The sequence below is a fragment of the Petaurus breviceps genome, unplaced genomic scaffold (genome assembly GCF_028583685.1).
Source record: "Petaurus breviceps papuanus isolate PSGF00001 unplaced genomic scaffold, PetGlider_PUasm1.0 164, whole genome shotgun sequence".
NCBI lineage: Eukaryota > Metazoa > Chordata > Mammalia > Diprotodontia > Petauridae > Petaurus > Petaurus breviceps.
Genome location: NW_027185735.1, coordinates 6,217,665 through 6,236,960, shown reverse-complemented (window position 1 = coordinate 6,236,960; position 19,296 = coordinate 6,217,665). Strand labels below are relative to the sequence as shown.

At 35.8% G+C, this 19,296-nt stretch overlaps 2 protein-coding genes across 5 annotated transcripts in view; one reads left to right on the top strand and one right to left on the bottom strand.

The window, feature by feature from the left end:
* Positions 1-19,296, top strand: part of RALGAPA1 (Ral GTPase activating protein catalytic subunit alpha 1) — a 323,542-nt gene that overhangs the window by 149,183 nt on the left and 155,063 nt on the right. For all 4 annotated transcript variants that reach the window (XM_069082259.1, XM_069082260.1, XM_069082261.1 and 1 more), the window contains one exon: positions 16,108-16,166. In XM_069082259.1, the coding sequence (XP_068938360.1) occupies positions 16,108-16,166 (59 nt within the window). The remainder of the gene's footprint in view (positions 1-16,107; positions 16,167-19,296) is intronic.
* On the bottom strand, positions 9,758-13,069 carry LOC138156815 (leukemia-associated protein 7 homolog). Its single transcript, XM_069082257.1, has one exon. It carries the CDS (start codon positions 11,615-11,617, stop codon positions 11,048-11,050), a length of 570 nt encoding a protein of 189 aa, XP_068938358.1. The 5' UTR covers positions 11,618-13,069; the 3' UTR covers positions 9,758-11,047.

The window sequence follows — 19,296 nt, the reverse complement described above, 5'->3', positions numbered from 1 at the left end:
AAATATTTTAATATAACTTTAAAATATATGGCAAAATTTCCTGGCCAAATGATTATTTAAATTTAGTTTTTGGTCAGGAATGTTGCAAAGCAGAAATGTCATATACCTGGTTTGAGGATAAAAATCCAAAGGTAGATATAGTATGACTTAAAATCACTATTATTGGGGGCGGCTAGGTGGTACAGTGAGTAAAGCACCGGCCCTGGAGTCAGGAAGACCCTAGTTCGGTTCTGGCCTCAGACAGTTAACACACACACGCAAAAAACTAGCCATGTAATCTTGGGCAAGTTACTTAACCCCAGTTGCCCTCCAAAAAGGCAAAATAAATAAATAAAATAGAATCACTATTATTTTTTCACACTATTACCTAGTTGTAATTATATATTATTGTATTATATTTTTTTCTCTGAAACCCCAGAAAGACCTAATTTTGCTCATATTGCAGAATAATGTAGATTGCCCACTTTATTAGGCAATATAAATAAAAATACTTTTTGGAAGTGTTTTAATTTTCTGTGGTACAAAGTAAGCTATTTAATATAATTGCATAGAATAATAATAATTTTTATCCTTTGAAATAACTAATACATCCCCCAGACTCCCTGATTAGTTATTGAGCCTCCCAAAACCAAGAAGCATTTTGCTTGGTACCTCATAAGCATAAGAGTAGATAGACAAAGATTGCTTTTTGATTTTTCTAAACAAAATTGAATCTTGGGCATATTGTGGATTAGTCTTCATCTCTTGTTGAAGTTTTTCTTGTTATTTTTCATTACAGGGCACTGCTTGTCATTTTACGTGATAACATTTAGCTTATTTTATAATTTGAAACTATTTTAATGAGAATCTTTGTGCTATACCAAACTAGTGAGGCTAAGGAAAATTTTATTTTTAATGAGAATAATTGAATATCAGTTTTATGTTAATCATCAAATTATATTTAAATTAATGGCTTTTTATATACCACAGCACTGTCAATTATATTGGGATGATATTAAGGAAATGTTTTTCACTATCAGGTATGATAAAATACACTTTTTTGAAAAGAATAAAGGCTGTTTGCAAAGCAAATATGAAATACATACGAATACAGTATAAGCTAAGAATGTAAGTATCTAATAGAGAAGTGATTGGGTTAGTAACCTAAAAGAAATGAGAAAATCCAGGTTTGAAGAAAATGAAGGATATAGAATGAGAAAGAGGAGATGGAGGGACTTGAAGAGAGAGTGAATTATATGTACAAAGATACGAATCTGGGAGCAAGTAAATCATTTGAGATAGCACATCATGTGAGTTGATTGAAAACAAGTGGTAAAGGGGAATAAACAGAAAGAAGGTAATAATATGGTTGTGGTCCTGAAGACTAATAGGTTGAACAATTTAGGTCAGATATAATATACAGCAAAAGCATTGTTATTTTTTACCAAAAATGACATGGAAATTATGTGGTTTAGAAAAATTATGTTAGCAACTGTGTTTGGAAGAGAAGAACTAGAGATCCAGTATGAAACTATTGCTACAAGCTCAGTGGGAATTGATGAGGACCTGGATTGAGGTTTGATGACAGGCAATAGAAGATACACACTAGAGATAATAAAAATGTCAGTGCTTGCTAATTCGTCAATTAGTAAGCATTTATAATACCTACCATGTGCCAAGCATTGTGCCAGGCTCTGGATTGTATATGGGCAGCAGCATAATTCCTGGTGAAGGAGAAAAATGGCAAATTCAATTACTCTGTTTGAAGTTTGAGGTTGTTGTGAGACGGTGAAATAAATATTTTAGTAGATAGTGCTTCACCTCCATAGTACCATTAAGAAGTAGAGATTAGGGGCCGGCCAGGTAGCACAGCAAGTAAGAGCACTGGCCCCAGAGTCAGGATGACCTGGGATCGAATCCAGGCTCTGATACTTAGCACCACACCCAGAAATAACTGGCCGGGTAACCTTAAGCAAGTTACTTAACCCCAATTGCTTTAAAAAAAAAAAAAAGAAGTAGAGATTGGTAACTCACTCTAGAGAGGGAGATTAGGTTTAGAGGTGTTTGAGTTATTTTTATTTTGTAGGTTCATAAAACACTAAAAACCTGAATATAGTGAAACCATTTGTTTTTTAATATTCTTTTATTTGAAATTCCTGATATTACCTATTAGAAAGCCTTTGTAATTCCAACTTTTGATATGTGATACTAATTCTGAAAACATTTTGTTTTTCTTTTAGCTAGATACAAGGGCTAGAAGACTGTTTAAAGAGTTACTGTCTTTTTAATCTTGTAGCAGTTGAAAAAGTCTTTATTAAGCTAACATTGTCATTTGGAGGATGACAAGAATCATTTCAGTAGTTTACTGTCCAAAAGAAGAGATAAAAGTGTGAAACAATAAGAGAACAGTACAAAAAATAATCAAATTTAGATTTCATATTGCTTTTTTTTTTTTCCTTTTTGGAGGGGGAAGATAGGGCATTTGGGGTTAAAGTGACTCACCCAAGGTTACATGACTAGTTTTTGTGTTAAATGTCTGAGGCCGGATTTGAACTCAGGTCCTCCTGACTCCATGAAGAATGCTCTATTCACTGCTCCAACTAGCCGCCCCTTTCATACTGCTTTTCAATTTATATAGTTCAGAAGATTTAAGATGAGCCTTTGCTCTGTCTTCAAGTATGAATTGACCTCTCTATATAGTTTTAACTTAATGAGACACCATTATTTTGAATCCTATGGCTGTTGACTTTTGTGACTCTTTTCTTTATTCTATCTCTTAAGTCTTCTTTGTCAGATTACTTGTTTGTATTTTTAAAATAAATGAGTGTTTTATTTATTTATTTTTTAATTAATTAGTTTGTTTCCTTTTAGTTTACAGGACTCAATTGCACAATTCCTTGAGTTTCACATTTTGTGCCCCTCCCTCCCCTCTTCCCCATGGCGGCATATAGTCAAGTATAGGATCTATAAATCCTTTCACATTATACATTAGTCAAGTTATAAAGGCAGATTGTATCAGATGGAATGAATAATGGTAAAGAGGACATAAAACCAAATAAGAGAAGGAAAAAGATCAGGTATTTTGCTTCCACCTGGAAATAAACTCAGTTCTTTCTAGTTCTTTCTCTGGATGCACACATTTCTCTCCATCATGAGTCTTTTGGGATTGACTTATATCACTGCATTGCTGAGAGGAATCCAGTCTATCAAAGTTGGTCATCACACATATGTTGTGTCTGTAATTGTGCACAAATTTCTCCTGGTTCTGCTCTTCTCACTCAGCATCAGTTTGTATAAGCCTCTCCAGGTAAATATGAAGACTGTCTGCTCCTCGTTTCTTATAGCACAAGAGTATTCCATAACATGCATATACCACAACTTGTTCAGCCATTCCCTAATTGATGGGCACCCCCTTAATTTCCAATTCTTTGCCACCACAAAAAGAGCTGCTATAAACATTTTTGTACATATGGGTCTTTCTCCCACTTCTATGATCTCTTTGGGATATAACCCTAGGAGTGGTATTGCTGGATCAAAGGGTATGAAAGTATTTATAGCCCTTTGGGCATAATTCCAGATTGCTCTCCAGAAAGGCTGGATCAGTTCACAACTCCACCAGCAATGTATTAGTGTTCCAGTTTGCCCATATCCTCTCCAGCATTTCGTTTTCCTGTTTTGTCATCTTAGCCAATCTGACTGGTGAGATGTGGTACCTCAGAGTTGTTTTGATTTGCATTTCTCTAATCAATAGTGAAATAGAGCATTTCTTCATGTGCTTATAAAGATATCTTTAATTTCTTTCTCTGAAAACTGCCTGTTCATATCCTTTGACCATTTATCAATTGGGGAATGACTTGTATTCTTATAAATTTGACTCAATTCTCTGTATATTTTAGAAATGAGTCCTTTGTCAGAGACATAGGTTGTAAAGATTCTTTCCCAATTTCCCACCTCCCTCTTAATCTTAATAAATGAGTGTTTTATTGTGAACTTGACATCAACAACCATAGAAATTTTTTAAAGCTTTATTTAATTTTTTTTTAAATTAGCAAGTATCTGAGGTTTTTTCCCTTTTCTATTAGGAAAAAAAAAACCTTACATAATATTCATACTTAGGCAAAACAGATTCCCATATTTTATCAATGAGTTTATCCATTCACATGTACAGTTGTTATTGAAAATTGTGTTTTTCCTTTTGTTACTTTTTATCTTCTTTGAACCTCCCTCCCTGTTTGCAGTGTAGAAGAAGGTGGTGAAAGAAATAGAATGTTTTTAATGTGGTCAGTTCCCACTTTGCTTCCCCTGATCTCTTTCTCTAGTCAAGAAGCCTGATCACTGGTTCTTACTCTTTCTCTCTTGATTTATAATCCACCTTCAGATGTTAAAGTTGGTTTTGCTTCTCAACTGTACTTTCCATCTTCTTGTTTTCTCTTGTTTCTTGGTTGAATTTTATGTATTTCTACACCTATTTGTATTCTTATGCAATCCTTGAATGAATGAATGTATTTTTTGCTATTTATCTTTGGGTTTATTTCATTTTTTCCTTATGATACATTTTTAGAACTTTACTGGGGACAATCTGTGTTTTAAAGATAGCCATTTGGCAGCCTTATGGCAGTTTTATTGGAATGGGGAGAGAGAGTAGTTAAGACCAATCAGAAGGGTTCACAACAGAAGTGCTAGAGTTGTCACTCTCTGATTGAATAGAAAGGGACAGATATGTGAGAGAATGAATGAGACTTATTAACTGTTCCAATACTTAGAGTAAGGGAGAGTTAGAAATCAAGGATGACCCAGTTTTTAAAATAATCTAATAGGAAGGTTTCTGTTTCCATCAAATAGGGAAAGTTTGTAAAGGAATGGATTTGGTGAGGCTAAAATATAAAATCTGTTTTGAACATTGTAGGCTTTGAAATGCTTTTTGGATACCTAGTTTAAAAATTCAATAGTCATTTGGTGGTGTGCTCATGAGAGAGAGATTAATCAGTCAGTAAACATTTATTAAACATCTGTTTTTGTGTCATGCTGAGCGCTAGAGACTAGGGCTGCGTATATAAGTCTGGGAATCACCTATGTAAAGATGATGGAGATGGCAAATTCTAGTGAAAGGTTTTATTTAACCTTTATTTTCAAAAAAAGATTTCTCTCCTAACCTCCCATCAAGAAAGCAAGAAAAACAAATGCTTGCATTGGCCATAACCAAAAAAGTGTTCTCAATCTGCAACTCTGATTTTATCACCTACCAGGGGGTGACAACATGAGTCCTCTGAAATTATGGTTTTCCATTGCCTTGATAAGAATTCTTCAGCCTTTCAGAGATTTTTTAATGATATTATTGTTATTATATAAATTGTTCTGGTTCTGCTCATCTCACTCTGTGCATACAAGCCAATAAATGGTTTTAAGAATGTAGTGTGGGATATGAAGCAAAGTCTCCAGAGAATGGAGCAGGGGTAGAGGGGAGGAGAAGTATGATAAGAAAGAAGGAAAGGAGAAAAGAAAGGAATAAGCATTTTACTATGTGCCAGGAATTATGCCAAATGCTTTTCAGAAATATCTCATTTGATCCCCAAAAGCACCACCTGGGTGGTAGGTGCTATTATTATACCCATTTTACAATTGAGGAAACAGACAAACAAGTGACTTGTTTAAGTGGCTTGTCCAATGTCACACAGATAGTAGGTGGCAGAGCTGCAATTCAAACTCAGTTCTCTTTACCCCTGATTCAGGACTTTTCACACTCTACCTACCATACTAGATATAGACAGATCAGCTTATTAGAGCAGACCCCAAAGTGTGTACCAATATAACAGGAAGAATAAAAATCAGCTATGGGGCAACTGCAGTTTGACCTATTTATGCATGTTGATGCTGAGTAAGGGAAAATAGATAAAAGATCAGATATCTTCCAGATAATTACCATTTCCTATAGATGTTTAATGCATTAAATAATGACATCATCAATTCATTATCAAATCAGAGGGCTTGAGTTTAGATTTTGCCTCTGACTCTTAATACATTTATAACTTGGATAATTCACAATTTCCCTCAAAATTCCTTTATGTTTATATTAAAGGGGTTGTACTAAATTACTTCTGAGGCCCCTTCTAACCCTAGATCTATGTTCTGTGAGCCTGTAGTTTTCCATAGTTGAAAGATCAAAAGAACCTGGAAACCATTTAAGCCAGTGAATGCTCGATTCTTACCAAGTGGAGATATGGACTTGGAAAATACAGATCTGGAGAAAATTTCATCAAGATATAATCAATGAATTAGTATTAGAAGAGCACAGGAGTTTTATGCAAATCAGTATGAATGACCTTGAACATAAGATATGCAGAGAGAATTTCTGTTTTGTGGGTTTTGGGGGGAGGAGTGGGAAGAACATGATTAAAGCTTGAATATCATGCTACAGGAAATACTTAAAGAAATGTAGTGGTTAAACTTACGAATTTGTGCCAGATGAATATTCTAAGCTTCCAGGAGAATGGTCTTTAGCTGTCTAGGAAAATTGACTCAAGTACCTGAGGCTTACCCTTATCTTTGAGAAAACAAAGAACTAGGCATTTAATAAAAACCAAGAAAGATCCTAGACGTTCTGAGTATGATTCACATTTACCCCTGAAGAGATGTCACTACAACTGCAATGAAATCATAAGCAAATTCTACCACAAGTTAAATTCACAGGTAAGCAGTCAAATTAATTGGGAGAAACAGAAGACAGATAAGTACTGGGTACTCTACAAGACCATCTCCAGTACCACTTTATGTCTGCACCACAATTTGAGGTCATTACCCACTATTTGCTTTGGTGTAGTTGTGACCTCTTCAAGCTGTTCTCCTGTAAAAGACCTCTTCTGTCCCTTTAAGACCTTCTTTAGTATAAGGACCCATCACCCAAACCCATTCATGATCCACCTCTGTTTGCTACTCCCTATTGTGCTGTGGGCTTCCTACGGATCTTACAGGATACAGCATTCCAGGAAGTTTAACCTTAAGAGAGAATGTTTAGCAGTGTTATGTTTTACCTCTCTCCAACCATTAAAAATTTACCCTGCTGAGTATACTCCCATCTCCTCATACTTTTGCTCCAACTCATTGATTCTGAACTCCTGGATACCAGTATTCAAACTTTGTTCCCCATCCTTGTTTTACCACTCTTTCCCATATGTCTGCAGCAATCTTTTCCTCCTTCCCTAATGTCCTGCTCTATTTCTGACATCCTTTTCCAGTGTAGGAATGCCTACTCCATAAATTAACATAAAATGACATAATCGCTTTCAGCTTACACCTCTTCCTTCTTACTCTTTCCATCTAGTGACCCTCAATGACACATAGCTCTGTCCTCATGACCCTCTTTCCCTTGATACCTTTCACAGTGCTGACTGAAATTTCTCAGTTTCTCTTTTAACTCCTTCCTCCTCTCCCCCACCTCACTGGTTTTGGTAGGAGAGTAGGAATGCTTTTTGCTCCCGTTTGCCACTTCTAAACTGTCCCTCTACTACTTTTCAAAGCAACCTCTCTTTTGCTGTCCAAATTTATCACTTAACCCAGATTCTGGTGGCTGTTATCTGTAGACCTTCAGATCGTTATGCTTCCTTCCTCAGTGAGTTCAGTACCTGGATGACAGACTTTCACTCCTTCCCATCTGCTGACTCATACTAGGGTATTTCCATTTAGATACTGATATCACTTTAAATACTTTTTCCCTTTCTAGTTCCTTAGTCTACTCAATTTCTATGACCTTAGCTCTTCACATAAAGATGATTACCCTTGATCTTGCTACCTTCCTTATTCACAGACCCTGAAGTTCCTTTATCTAATTCTAATCATTTAAAGAAAGATTATATTTTTTATCACCTAGATTTCCTTCTGCATACCTCTTCTGCCCCTCCCAGAGATCCATCCCTAATAATAATGATTTTTAAAAAGGAAAAGAGGAAGAAGATATAAAAATCTTCTGGTTAATTGTAATGAACAGTCTTATTCCTGGAGGAGAGGTAAAGAAATATACATTTTTCCTTTCAACAGAGATGGTGACTGAAACAATGTAATGCAGAATATACTATCAGATACAATGTCTTTGTCAGTTGCCTTTGTTGAAATGTTTTTTCTATGTTTCAAGAAAGGGTTCAGTAGTTGTTGAATCCAAAAGGAAATTACTATGTCATAAATACAAAAGACACTAACTAGTAAAACTTTTGTAAAAAATTATTTTTGAAGAAGATGGTGATTATGAGAAGTATCACCTAATCACTCCACTCTAAAACAATAAGAAATAATGGAAGGAACAAGAAGCTTTTTAAAAAACTCAAGAAAGCAAAATCAAACCATTGGCATTTAATGATAAAACTGTATTTAAACACCAAACAGATGAACCATGGAAAAGATTTTTAAAGTTCTTTTTACCATCTGTGATACCAAATATGGACCATAACATTACAGTACAATATATGTTGTATAAAGAAGTGGAAATGACAAAAAGAAAGATTATAAAGCAGCTATATTGGGTTAAGTATACCAAAGGTGGTTTATACAGGAGATGCTATAGTTTTGAAGGTATTGAGGGAAAAATTCAAATTCCTGAAACAGAGGAAGATAATAAAAGGATCGATAAAATCTTGACCTTATGCAAAGGGCATCTGAGACATGCGTATGTGTGTGTGACATGTTTTTGTATGACCTATAAATTTTTGGACCTCTTTTATTTCTTACTCCTCAACTATTTTCCAGTGTGCTTTCTGCAGTCCTCCCCTATGCTTACCTTAGTCTTTTTTTCTAAGTTTAATTTTCAGCATTAGAAAAATAATATTAATACCCTCCCTCTCCCAGTTATATGTAAAAATAATTTCATAACATTTGACTGTTGTTTTTCTAAATTTTGAGTTCTAAATTCTATCTTTCCCTTCCTCCCCTCCCCACTCACTGAGATGGTAAGCAATCTGATATAGGTTATACATGTGCAGTCATGTAAAACATTTGCATATTAGTCATTGTGTGAATGAAGACTCAAACAAAAAAAATTTTAAAAGGAAAGGGAGTGAAAATGGTATGCTTTGGTCTGTATTCAGATGCCATCAGTTCTTTCTCTGGAGGCAGATAGCATTTTTCATCATGAGTCCTTTGGGATTAGATCATTGTGTTGCTGAGATAGCTAGGTCATTCACAGTTGTTCATCATACAGTATTGCTGTTTCTGTGTACAGTGTTCTGGTACTGCTCACTTTACCTTCATGTAAGTCTTTCCAGGTTTTCTGAAATTATCCTGCTCATCATTACTTATAGCACAATAATATTCCATCACAAATACCACAACTTGTTCAGCCATTTCCTGATTGATGGATATCACCTAAATTTCCAGTTCTTAGACACTGCAAAAAGAACTGCTATAAATTTTTGTACAAATAGGTCCTTTTCCCTTTTCTTTAAATCTCTTTGGGATATAGTTGTAAGAGTGATATTGCTGGATCAAAGGGTTTGCATGGTTTCATAGCCCTATGGACATAGTTCCAAATTACCCTCCAGAATGGCTAGATCAGTTTACAATTCTGCCAGTAGTACATTAGTATCCTAGTTTTCCCACATCCTCTCCAACATTTACCATTTTCCTTTCCTGTCATATTAGTCTATCTGATAGTTGTAGAGTGGTACCTCAGAGTTTTAATTTGCATTTCTCTAATCCATAGTGATTTAGAGCCCTTTTTTTCATTTGACTATAGATAAGTTTGATTTCTTTGTCTGAAAACTGCTTGTTCATATCCTTTGAACATTTGACCCAGTTTTCTTTGTATTTGAACTTCAAATATACTGGCTATAAAATTTTTTCCCCGGTTTTCTGCTTTCCTTCTAATTTTAGTTGCAGTGCTTTTGCTTGTATAAACCCTTTTAAATTTAATATAATTATTTATTTTACACTTTTAATGCTTTTTGTTTCTTGTTTGGTCCTATATTCTTCCTTTACCCATAGACTTAATGAGTGAAATATTCCATGCTCCTCTAATTTGCTTATAGTATCACCCTGTTATGTCTAAATTATGTATCCGTTTTGACCTTATCTTGGTATACAATGGGAGATGTTGGTCTATACCTAGTTTCTGACATACTGTTTTCTGGTTTTTCCATCAGTTTTTGTCAGATAATGAGTTTTTGTCCAAATAGCTTATATCCTTGGGTTTATTGAACAGTATGCCTAACTTAATATTGAAGTGTTCTACTAAAATATGAAAGATTTAAATTTATTAAATTTATGTTAGGTCCTTTGCAGATTTTCCTGCAACAGATGTTGGCATGCATATTTTAGTTATTTTCATAATGATCATTCTGCACATGCTTTTTGGTAAACAATATAATAGAAAATGATGAAGTACCACATGAGGTATTCCTTATTTTCCTCTCCAAGGAGAACCTGTGAGCATCGTTCTTTTTTTTTTTATATTTTATTTAGAATCTTTTATTTCAAGTACCTTAAATGGAATTATCATCACTTCCAATTTCCAAACCAAGGTATTGAAGGCAGAAAACTTATAAGCCATTTAGTAGGTGTGAAACAGTAAATTCACTAAACCAGGAACAAGAATCTGAAGTATTTACACAGAGTCTTCAAATTCCTTCACTAGGAAATGAAATAAAGGGACACTCACTCTCTTTTTTTATACACAGCAAAAGAGAACATATATTGATTATCATCACAATTCTGGCTCAGACTTTCATTAACAATAGAGCTTCAGCCACAAAATAGCCCCAAGTAAACAACTAGGCATCTATGTTATATATAACAAGTCAAAAGGAATATCTGACATGGAAATTAATGCACTTAATCCAATTGTATAAGTAAAGCAAACTATATAACTGTATTTTTATCCATAACAAGTCAGAACAATGGCAAAATTCCTGAAAATTCTAGCTGTTACTGATTGTTATAAATGTGAAAAGAATTCTGTTCATACAATCCTCAATTCTGCCAGATGTGATGACACTCAGAGGCTCATTTTGCTATTAAGACCTATACACAATATCTCCTTGGCTAAAGCTTATAGCCAGACTGGCTTCAATTCACAAATCAATAACATTCACAGAGCCAGATGATTCTGGAGAACCTGCCTCAGAGCAATACAGGACAAAGCACGGACATCAGCTGGGATGCTCAGCAGTGAGTGGATCAGCTTCTTGATGATGGTCTTCAGGCACTGGTATGCCGCATTCAAGTCTTGGTCAAAAGCCTGGCCCTCTCGTTGTTGGGCCATATGACAGCAGATGTTTCTAAACTCAATGCTATCTTTTAAGTAGATGGGGAAGTTCAATTCTTGACGCAGGGGGTTCAGGATTGTCTGCTCCACCTGGACAAGTTGCGTAGTGGTCTCGACAACGCGGGCCAGCACGGTGCGCATGGCCACGCGGGCCAGAGTGCACTGACCTGGGTCCCGGGGCTGGGGGACAGCATTCCCTTCCCCTCCCAGCGTTGCCACCGCGGGCCCCTCGCCCTTCTCTTGCTGCTCTGTAAGGCTGACCTGCCCCGGGGCTGCGGACACTTGCTGGGGGGTAGGCTGGCCCTGGTCCCTCTGCTCCTGCAAGAGCCGCAGGGTCTGCAGGGCCACAGTCTGGTGATTGACAGAGGCCTGGAGGGATGTCGTGCTGGCCATGGCTGCCTGGGTTTTTTCCGCCCTATTCCTCACGCAGGTGGGGCAAGAGAGGTGGAGGGAATGATTAAGGTCAACGGGGTCACATTTTCCGCTGGTTTCTTTCCTCTCACCTTCCCTGGCACTCCCAAGTGCCTGTGAGAATCCTTCTATGTAGTTTTCATTTCCTTTGGTCTTCTGGTTTCATTTTATTGCAAGAATATCAAGATTATGTATTATGTTCATATGTAAGACTCTCATAGTTAGAGTACCATATTTAGAGTTAAGCTAATATTTATATGCACACCAGTAGAATGTAGCTACCTAGGATCACTTTGTAATTTTCCTGTTTTCATGAATTTCCATGGCCAAAGAATAAACCACTGTCGTGCTTTTATTGTCTTATCCCTCCAACCCTGTTTCCCTGTTCTTCCATTATTGAGTTTTTCCATTTTGAGAAAGGGCCCAGACCAACTATGCTTCATTCTGGATTTTTCCAACATTTTCCATCTGCCTTTTCCTTCTGTCCCTATGACTTCCTTCTCCCTTTGTTGCATGCCTCCTGGAAACTCTTGTTTTGAAGAAGGGCCCAGTCCAGCCATTATTTATTCCTCACTACCATCTTCCTGCTCAGGTACTTCAACTCCCTTTGCATGTTATTTTTCTCAGTCATTAGATCACGGACTCCTTTAGAGCAGGACCTATCTTTCTTTTTTGCCCATATTTGTATCCATAATGCTTAGCATAGTGCCTGACATATAATAGGTGCTTCATAAAAATTTGTTGACTTGATTTGAAGTGGCCGTTCTTCAGATTCTCCACAGTTAGGTTTGTGCTTAGAAGGCAAACTTACTCTATTTTCTGGATCATTCTCAAAGATTCTTCTGTGTGGTAGAATCTACCAGAGCTTTTTGCTCCACTGCTTGTAAGAATTTAGGGTCACTCCACATATTGGTGAGGCATTGAAATAGGACTAAACTTGATAAACAATGTATTAAATATATTATTATAAATGCAGGCAATCCTTTTATAAAGCAGATATGTTGTTGACTTTTAGAAAAGGTAACACTAAAAGAGTTACAAAGCAATTTACAAACGAATATCAGTAAGTTAGTGAATGTGCACAAATACCAGAATGTAGCAGTATGAATATCATTCATTATTATCAGGAAGGATTTATACTGGCAATGAAGAGGTGATTTAACATTAGAAATCTATTAAGATAATATAACATAAACAAAATGTCTTGTTATATCAGTACATGCAGCAAAACCTTTTAATTAACATCATTAGTTCATCATAAAATCACTAATAAACATAGAAATATAAATTTTTTTAGCATATTGAAAAACTCTCCTTCTAATCAAAAGCCAACACTAAGTCATAACGAAACCTTAAAAATGTTTTCATTTAAAAACGGGCACAAAACTAGAGCAGCTACTTTCATCACTGCTGTTTAACATAATGTTATATGTAGCAGTTAGAGTTGTATAAGAAAAATATATTAGAATGTATATATGTGTGTATATATATGGAAAATGTAGATCACAGTCCCATCAATTTTAATATGTCATGGGAGCATATGTAAGCAATCTCCCTATCTTAACCAAAATGTTGAGATAACAAATGAGTTATGTAACTCAAATGGTATAGTAGATATGGTGCTAGATTTAGGGTCAGGAAGACCGGTGTTCCAGTTGTGTCCCATATCCTTCTTAGTTATGTGACCCTAAGTAAGTCTTGAGAGTCCCTTGGACAGCAAGAAGATCAAATCAGTCAGTACTTAAATTAATTCCAGCTATTCACCGAAAGGTCAAACTAAGTTGAAACTCAATACTTTGTCACATAATGAGGAGACGGGACTCACTGGAAAAGATTCTGATGTTGGGAAACATTGAAAACAAAAGGAAAAATGGGACAGTAGAGAATAAGATACATAGATAGGGTCAACAATGAACATGAACTTGGATAGACTTCAAGAGGTACTGGATATATTTACAGGGCCTGACGTGCTATCATCCACAGGGTCACAAAGACTTGGACATAACTGAGCAACAACTAATTTCCCTCCAGTGATGCAGATCACAATCCATCTGTGCTTGTGATTCTCCTCCTTCTCCTCCCATAAGTTTTAACACAGCAGAATCTCCCCACTTGAGGGAGCCCTTCCTTGATTTCTGCTAGCATAATGAAGGTACTAGTGAAACATTCTGTATGTCCACCTTAACATCTCTTGTCCTTGCCACTTAACTAGCCAGTTATTGCTTCCTATCCAAATTACTTGATTAAATCTTTTATTTCTCTTCTTTGGACCATGCAGTTGGTTATATGTTACAGTCTACTCACACCTCCCATGCATCTGTATTGCTCTCTGTGATATTTATTTTAAATTCCCTGGAATAAAAAAGTCATATGGCAATGAAACTTGGAACATGTGGGATTAATACTGTAAAAATTATAGAATTCCCAACATTTAATCATATATTTAATGAAATCCAAAATAAAAACTCAAGGGAGAGTTTTCATTGAACCAGATATTTGTTAAAAAATTGTATGGTAAACTAATTTGGCATTTATATACGAATTATATGGGTAAAGTAACTAGATTTATTAATGAGCTTTGGACTAGGCAGGAATGTTATTAAAGATGTACTTGCACTAGTGATAAAATATTTTATTATGATCAGCATTTTCTAGTACTAGACAAAAAATTGCAAAATAGATGAGTAGAACTGAATAGAAATATTAGTTATCCAAACAGATATTTACAGGATATCAGGGTTAGTTATCAAAAAGAAGAACTTGGAAATGAATTTATTATTTTAATGTAATTTGATCACTGGATTTTTTTTTTTTAGTAACAAAAAGATTTAGACCCATATCTTAAATCCTATTAACAGTCCAGATGTATGGTTTACTTAAACCTTAAGAAGTATATAAAAAGATGGCAGAAAACAGTATAGTGTTTCTCTAAAATATGCAGGGGAGATAATACTGCTTTAATGCAACAGAGAATTTTGTTACAGTTCATAGGATAGCATTGGGAAATATTAGATGTTAAAAGCAAAAAAAAATCAGTAAAACATTTGAAATAAAATATAGTAGGAAGCATGAAAAAGCAAATCCCAGTTGTATCAGTGGTCAGAGGATACAATGTAACAATTTACAAAAGAAACTATATACTGTTGTAGGAGAACACATAGCAGCACCTGGACAGTAGCAACAGAGTAGGTAGATAATTAGGTGAACCCATATTAAGGTTTTTCAGAGAATTAACGTTGGAAGGACCCGAAAGCAAGAAATTTAAGACTGAAGGACAAAGCGGTATGTATTTATGTATATGTGTATACATATAGTGTGTGTGTGTATTTCTCTGACCCAGTGGGGTGCTGTAGCCACTTCTGGGACCACCTCAAGCCAACATGCAGGAGATGGTTATTAAATTTTCATTGTGAGCACTTAACATTGAAAATCTGCAAACTTCATAGATCATAACCTGACATTATTTTGTTGATCTCATAAACTTAAGTGATAGAAAAATGTTAGTAATGCAAATTGAACTTGAAAATGTGTCATGTGAGGTGGTGCAGTGAGTAAAGCACCCGCCCCGGAGTCAGGAGGACCCAAGTTCAGTTCCAGCCTCAGACACTTAACACCCACACGAAACAGCTAGTTATGTAACCTTGGGCAAGTTACTTAGCCCCAATTGCCCTCCAAAAAAAAAAAGAAAGAAAATGTGTCATGTGTATGTGTTTTATCAAGAGAGCTAATTATTAGTGCTGCTAATAGGCAGCACATCCCTGCCTAGACCTGTAATTTCTTTGGTAGAGGGAGATTCCATTGAAGAAACTTCCTCTACTAATGCAAGATCAAATGCCCAGCTTCTTATAATCTTAGAAGGTAGCCAGGGTCACTAAAAAGTTAAGTAACTTTTACTAGAGTCTAAAAACCAATTAATGGTTAGTGATGAGTTTTGAAACCAGTTCTTTCTTACTCTGATTTACTTATTCATTGTACTACACTACCTCACTCTATAAATACATGAATACATTATAAATGTTGAACATATATTTATAACATGTAGTTCAACAGACACTAATTCGAACATTTTTTAGGGGAGGATAGATATGAGGACAGGACCTTTGATTTCTTTGGTATAACAAATTCCCTGGATGAAGACACTTCCTCTGCCAATGTAAATCTGTGAATTGCCTAAAACATATAGAGGTTGAATAAATTGGATATATCAAATGTTAAAAAGGTGAGACTTGAACCCAAGGCTTTCTTGGTTTCAAGACAAGCTGTCTCCAATATACTATACTCATGCTGCTTTTCTTTAAAAAGTGCATTTACATGGATATATATACTCATATGTGTATATTTCTGTCTATATCTTGTGCTACACAATCTCCTTTCACTATATATATGTGTGACTGTGATGTATATGAATCCTTGTTAGCAATAAAATATGTTCATTTTCTGGCAAGCACTTACCATTTTTTCCTTTTTTTTAGGAACTCATAATCAAAACTGTGTTAAATTCAGCAAGAGATGAACCCTCTGGTCCTGCAAGGTTAGTCAAATAGTTACAAATTAAGAATTATTAACTTATTTTGAAGAGTCCATTTTGAGTTGACTCATAATAGTTTGAAATATTCCATAACAGCCATCTTGCATTATAAATTTAACTTAATGTAAATGCTTACTAATTTTGATCTATATATGAAACCTGATTGAATTAAGTGATTAATTTGGTCATTTAATAGGTTATGGATTTTTGGAGCATTTGAAATTCTAATTTTTTGTGAGTTTTAAAAATATCAACTTTGGGGGTTGATTCAACTAGGTGGCACAGTGAGTAGAGCATCGGCCCTGGAGTCAGGAGGACCAGAGTTCAAATGTGGCATCAGACACTTAATACAAAAACTAGCTGTGTGACCTTGGGCAAGTCACTTAACTCCATATGCCCTCCAAAAAGCAAAAAAAAAAATCAACTTTGCCTTATTTTCTTGGTTGGGTTGAAGTTTTTCATATAGAATGAACCTGTATAAATATATATAATGTGAATTGTGTTTTCATATAGGTAAATAATACTGCAATTGATTTACCTTAATAAGTAACACTTCCACTTTTTCTGGTTCGTAGTGTCCCTTGGTCCATATTAGGTGAATTGTCCTGTGTCCCACAACTATTAAGTACCCAAAGTCATATTTGAATTCAGTTCTTCCTGACTATATATCAAACAAATCTGTTCTCTTTACCACTCTGCTTCTCAAAACACATTGCTCAATGTGAGGATTAAACACATGCCCTAAAATTAAAACTGTCATGCTATACTGATTGAAGCAACCAGGATGCTGTTTTTTGAATTGAAAAAGATAAACAGGGATTTAAAAAAATAAAATGTAGAAAAAGGTATGTTTATATAAAGACTTACTTATGGTATTTTTTTGGATTATTGATGTCCAAAAAAGTCAGTTGAAATTTAAATTAGCAAGTTAGTGTTAGTGTACTGTAGGCCTTCCTTTATCTTCATTTTTCATGCTTCTCAAGTTTAGACTATTAAAGACATCATTTAACAATTAAAATTTATTACTAGCCCCTTTGTACTCTGTGAGGCACTCCTGCTCTGGCTTCACTTGACAAGATTCACACAATCTGGACCAACAAATTAAACAAATTAAATTCCATAGTGTCTTCCATGCTCAAGCCTCTTACCCCCTTGTCTTATCACTCATCCCTTGTCAGACTCCAGGCTTAGATTGCTCCCACCATCCACCTGCTCTGTTCCTATTCATGCTTTTGAACAGAGTTGGAAAAAGTCAAGCAACTGTGCTGACTGGTACACTGTAAATTCATGTTCTCCATCATCGACTCAGGAAGCTAAATGTACAGTGGATAGAACATTAGATGAACCTAGAATCAGGAGAATCTGAGGCCCAGTCCAACCTCAGACACTTAGCTATGTGACTGTAAGCAAGTTTCTTAACTTCTAATTTGCCTCATTTTCTTCAGGTGTAAAATGGTCATTATAATAGTATGTATTTCCCAGAGTTATTGTGGGGATTGAAATAGATAATATTTGTGAAGTACTTAGTGCACAGTGCCTGGCTCATAATACACACTTAATCCTTCCTTCCTTCTTTCCTGCTTACCTGCCTGCTCTCTCCCTCCTTCCTTTCCTACCTCTATCTCTTCTTCTCTGTCTTACATTTGATTTATTCCTCCCTAATTGATTCCTTAACTTACTTTCCACAGAGACCATTCTCTCAAAGTTTCCACAGCTCTCCTCCCCTCCATTCTTTTAGCTGAGGGTTTCAACTTTGTTCCTTACTGATGTAAATTGATGCTCTTTGCTTCTTTTTGCCTCTGAAGCTATTTCCCCCCCAATCCCCTTCTCAGAACCTTCTCGAAACCCTCTGACATCATCCCTGGCTCTCTCTTTTTTTCCTCTAGTCTCTGACAATAATGTAACCCTTCTCCTTGCCAAGTACAATCCTTGATCCCATCCTGTCCTATCTTCGGCAGCAGATTGAAAAAATCATTCCCCTTTCTCATGTTTACTTTCTTTGAATTTTAACCTCTCCCTAGTAATTGGTTCCCTCCTTATTGCCTTCAAATTTGTCCAAATGTCCCCCATCCATGAAATCCTTCACTAGACCCTGTAATTCCAGGTAAGTTATCATCTCATGTCTCTCTCTCTTTTCTCAGCAAACTCCTTAAAAAAGCTGCTTATACTTCTTCTTTTTCTCTCTTCTTGCTCCTTAATCCTTTGCAGTCTGTCTTCCAGCCTCGTCATTGGCTTAAAACTGCTTTCTCCAGAATTGTCAGTGAGACCCTTAATTGCCAAATCTGATGGCCTTTTTTTCAGTCTTCTTCCTTCTTGACCCATCTGTTACATTTTACACTATTGACCATCCTCTCTCCTCCTGGATGCTCTCCCTTCTGAATTTTCATGACACCCCTTTTTTTAACTTGTCTAACAGCTCCTCAGTTTCCTTTTCTGACTCATCATCCAGGTCATGCCCCCTAATTGTGATTTTCCAAGCCTCTCTGTCCTAGGCCTTCTGTACTTTTCTCTTAGTGACCTCATTTACTCCCATGGTTTTAATTATCATCTCTGTGCCAATCATTTTTAGATCTCTATATCTAGCTTCTTTCCCCTGATATTCGTTCCCTTATCACCAAATGCTTATTGGTCATTTCACATTGGATGTTCTAGAAACATCTCAAACTCAGCACTTCTAAAGCAGGATCCTTTTCCTTCCATACTCGCCCTTCTTCTGAACTTCCCTATTTCTGTTGAAGGCAACACCATTCTTTTTATCTTACACACTTAAAATTTCAGTATTATTCCCAAATCTTTATCCCACATCTTGTTTTTACCTCCACAATATCTTTTACATCTCACCCCTTTTCTGTATTTATACAACTACCATTGTTCACCATCTTAGTTCTGGCATTTATCAGATCTCACCTCAGTTACTGTAGTGGCCTTCTAATTGGTCTCCCTCACTCCAATCTCTCACCACTAAAGTGGTAAAAAATCTGTCCTCCATCATGTTGCCAAAGTGACTTTATTTATTCACAGATATGACCATGTCACTTTCTTATAAACTCTACTTTTGACTTTTAAAGCCTTTCACAACCTGAAATCAATCTGTCTTTCCATTGCTTATTACTCCCCTCCTACCCTTTTGCAA

Coding starts and splice junctions, on each gene's coding strand:
- LOC138156815 (XM_069082257.1), bottom strand. CDS start 11,617: ATGGCCAGCACGACATCCCTCCAGGCCTCTGTCAATCACCAGACTGTG.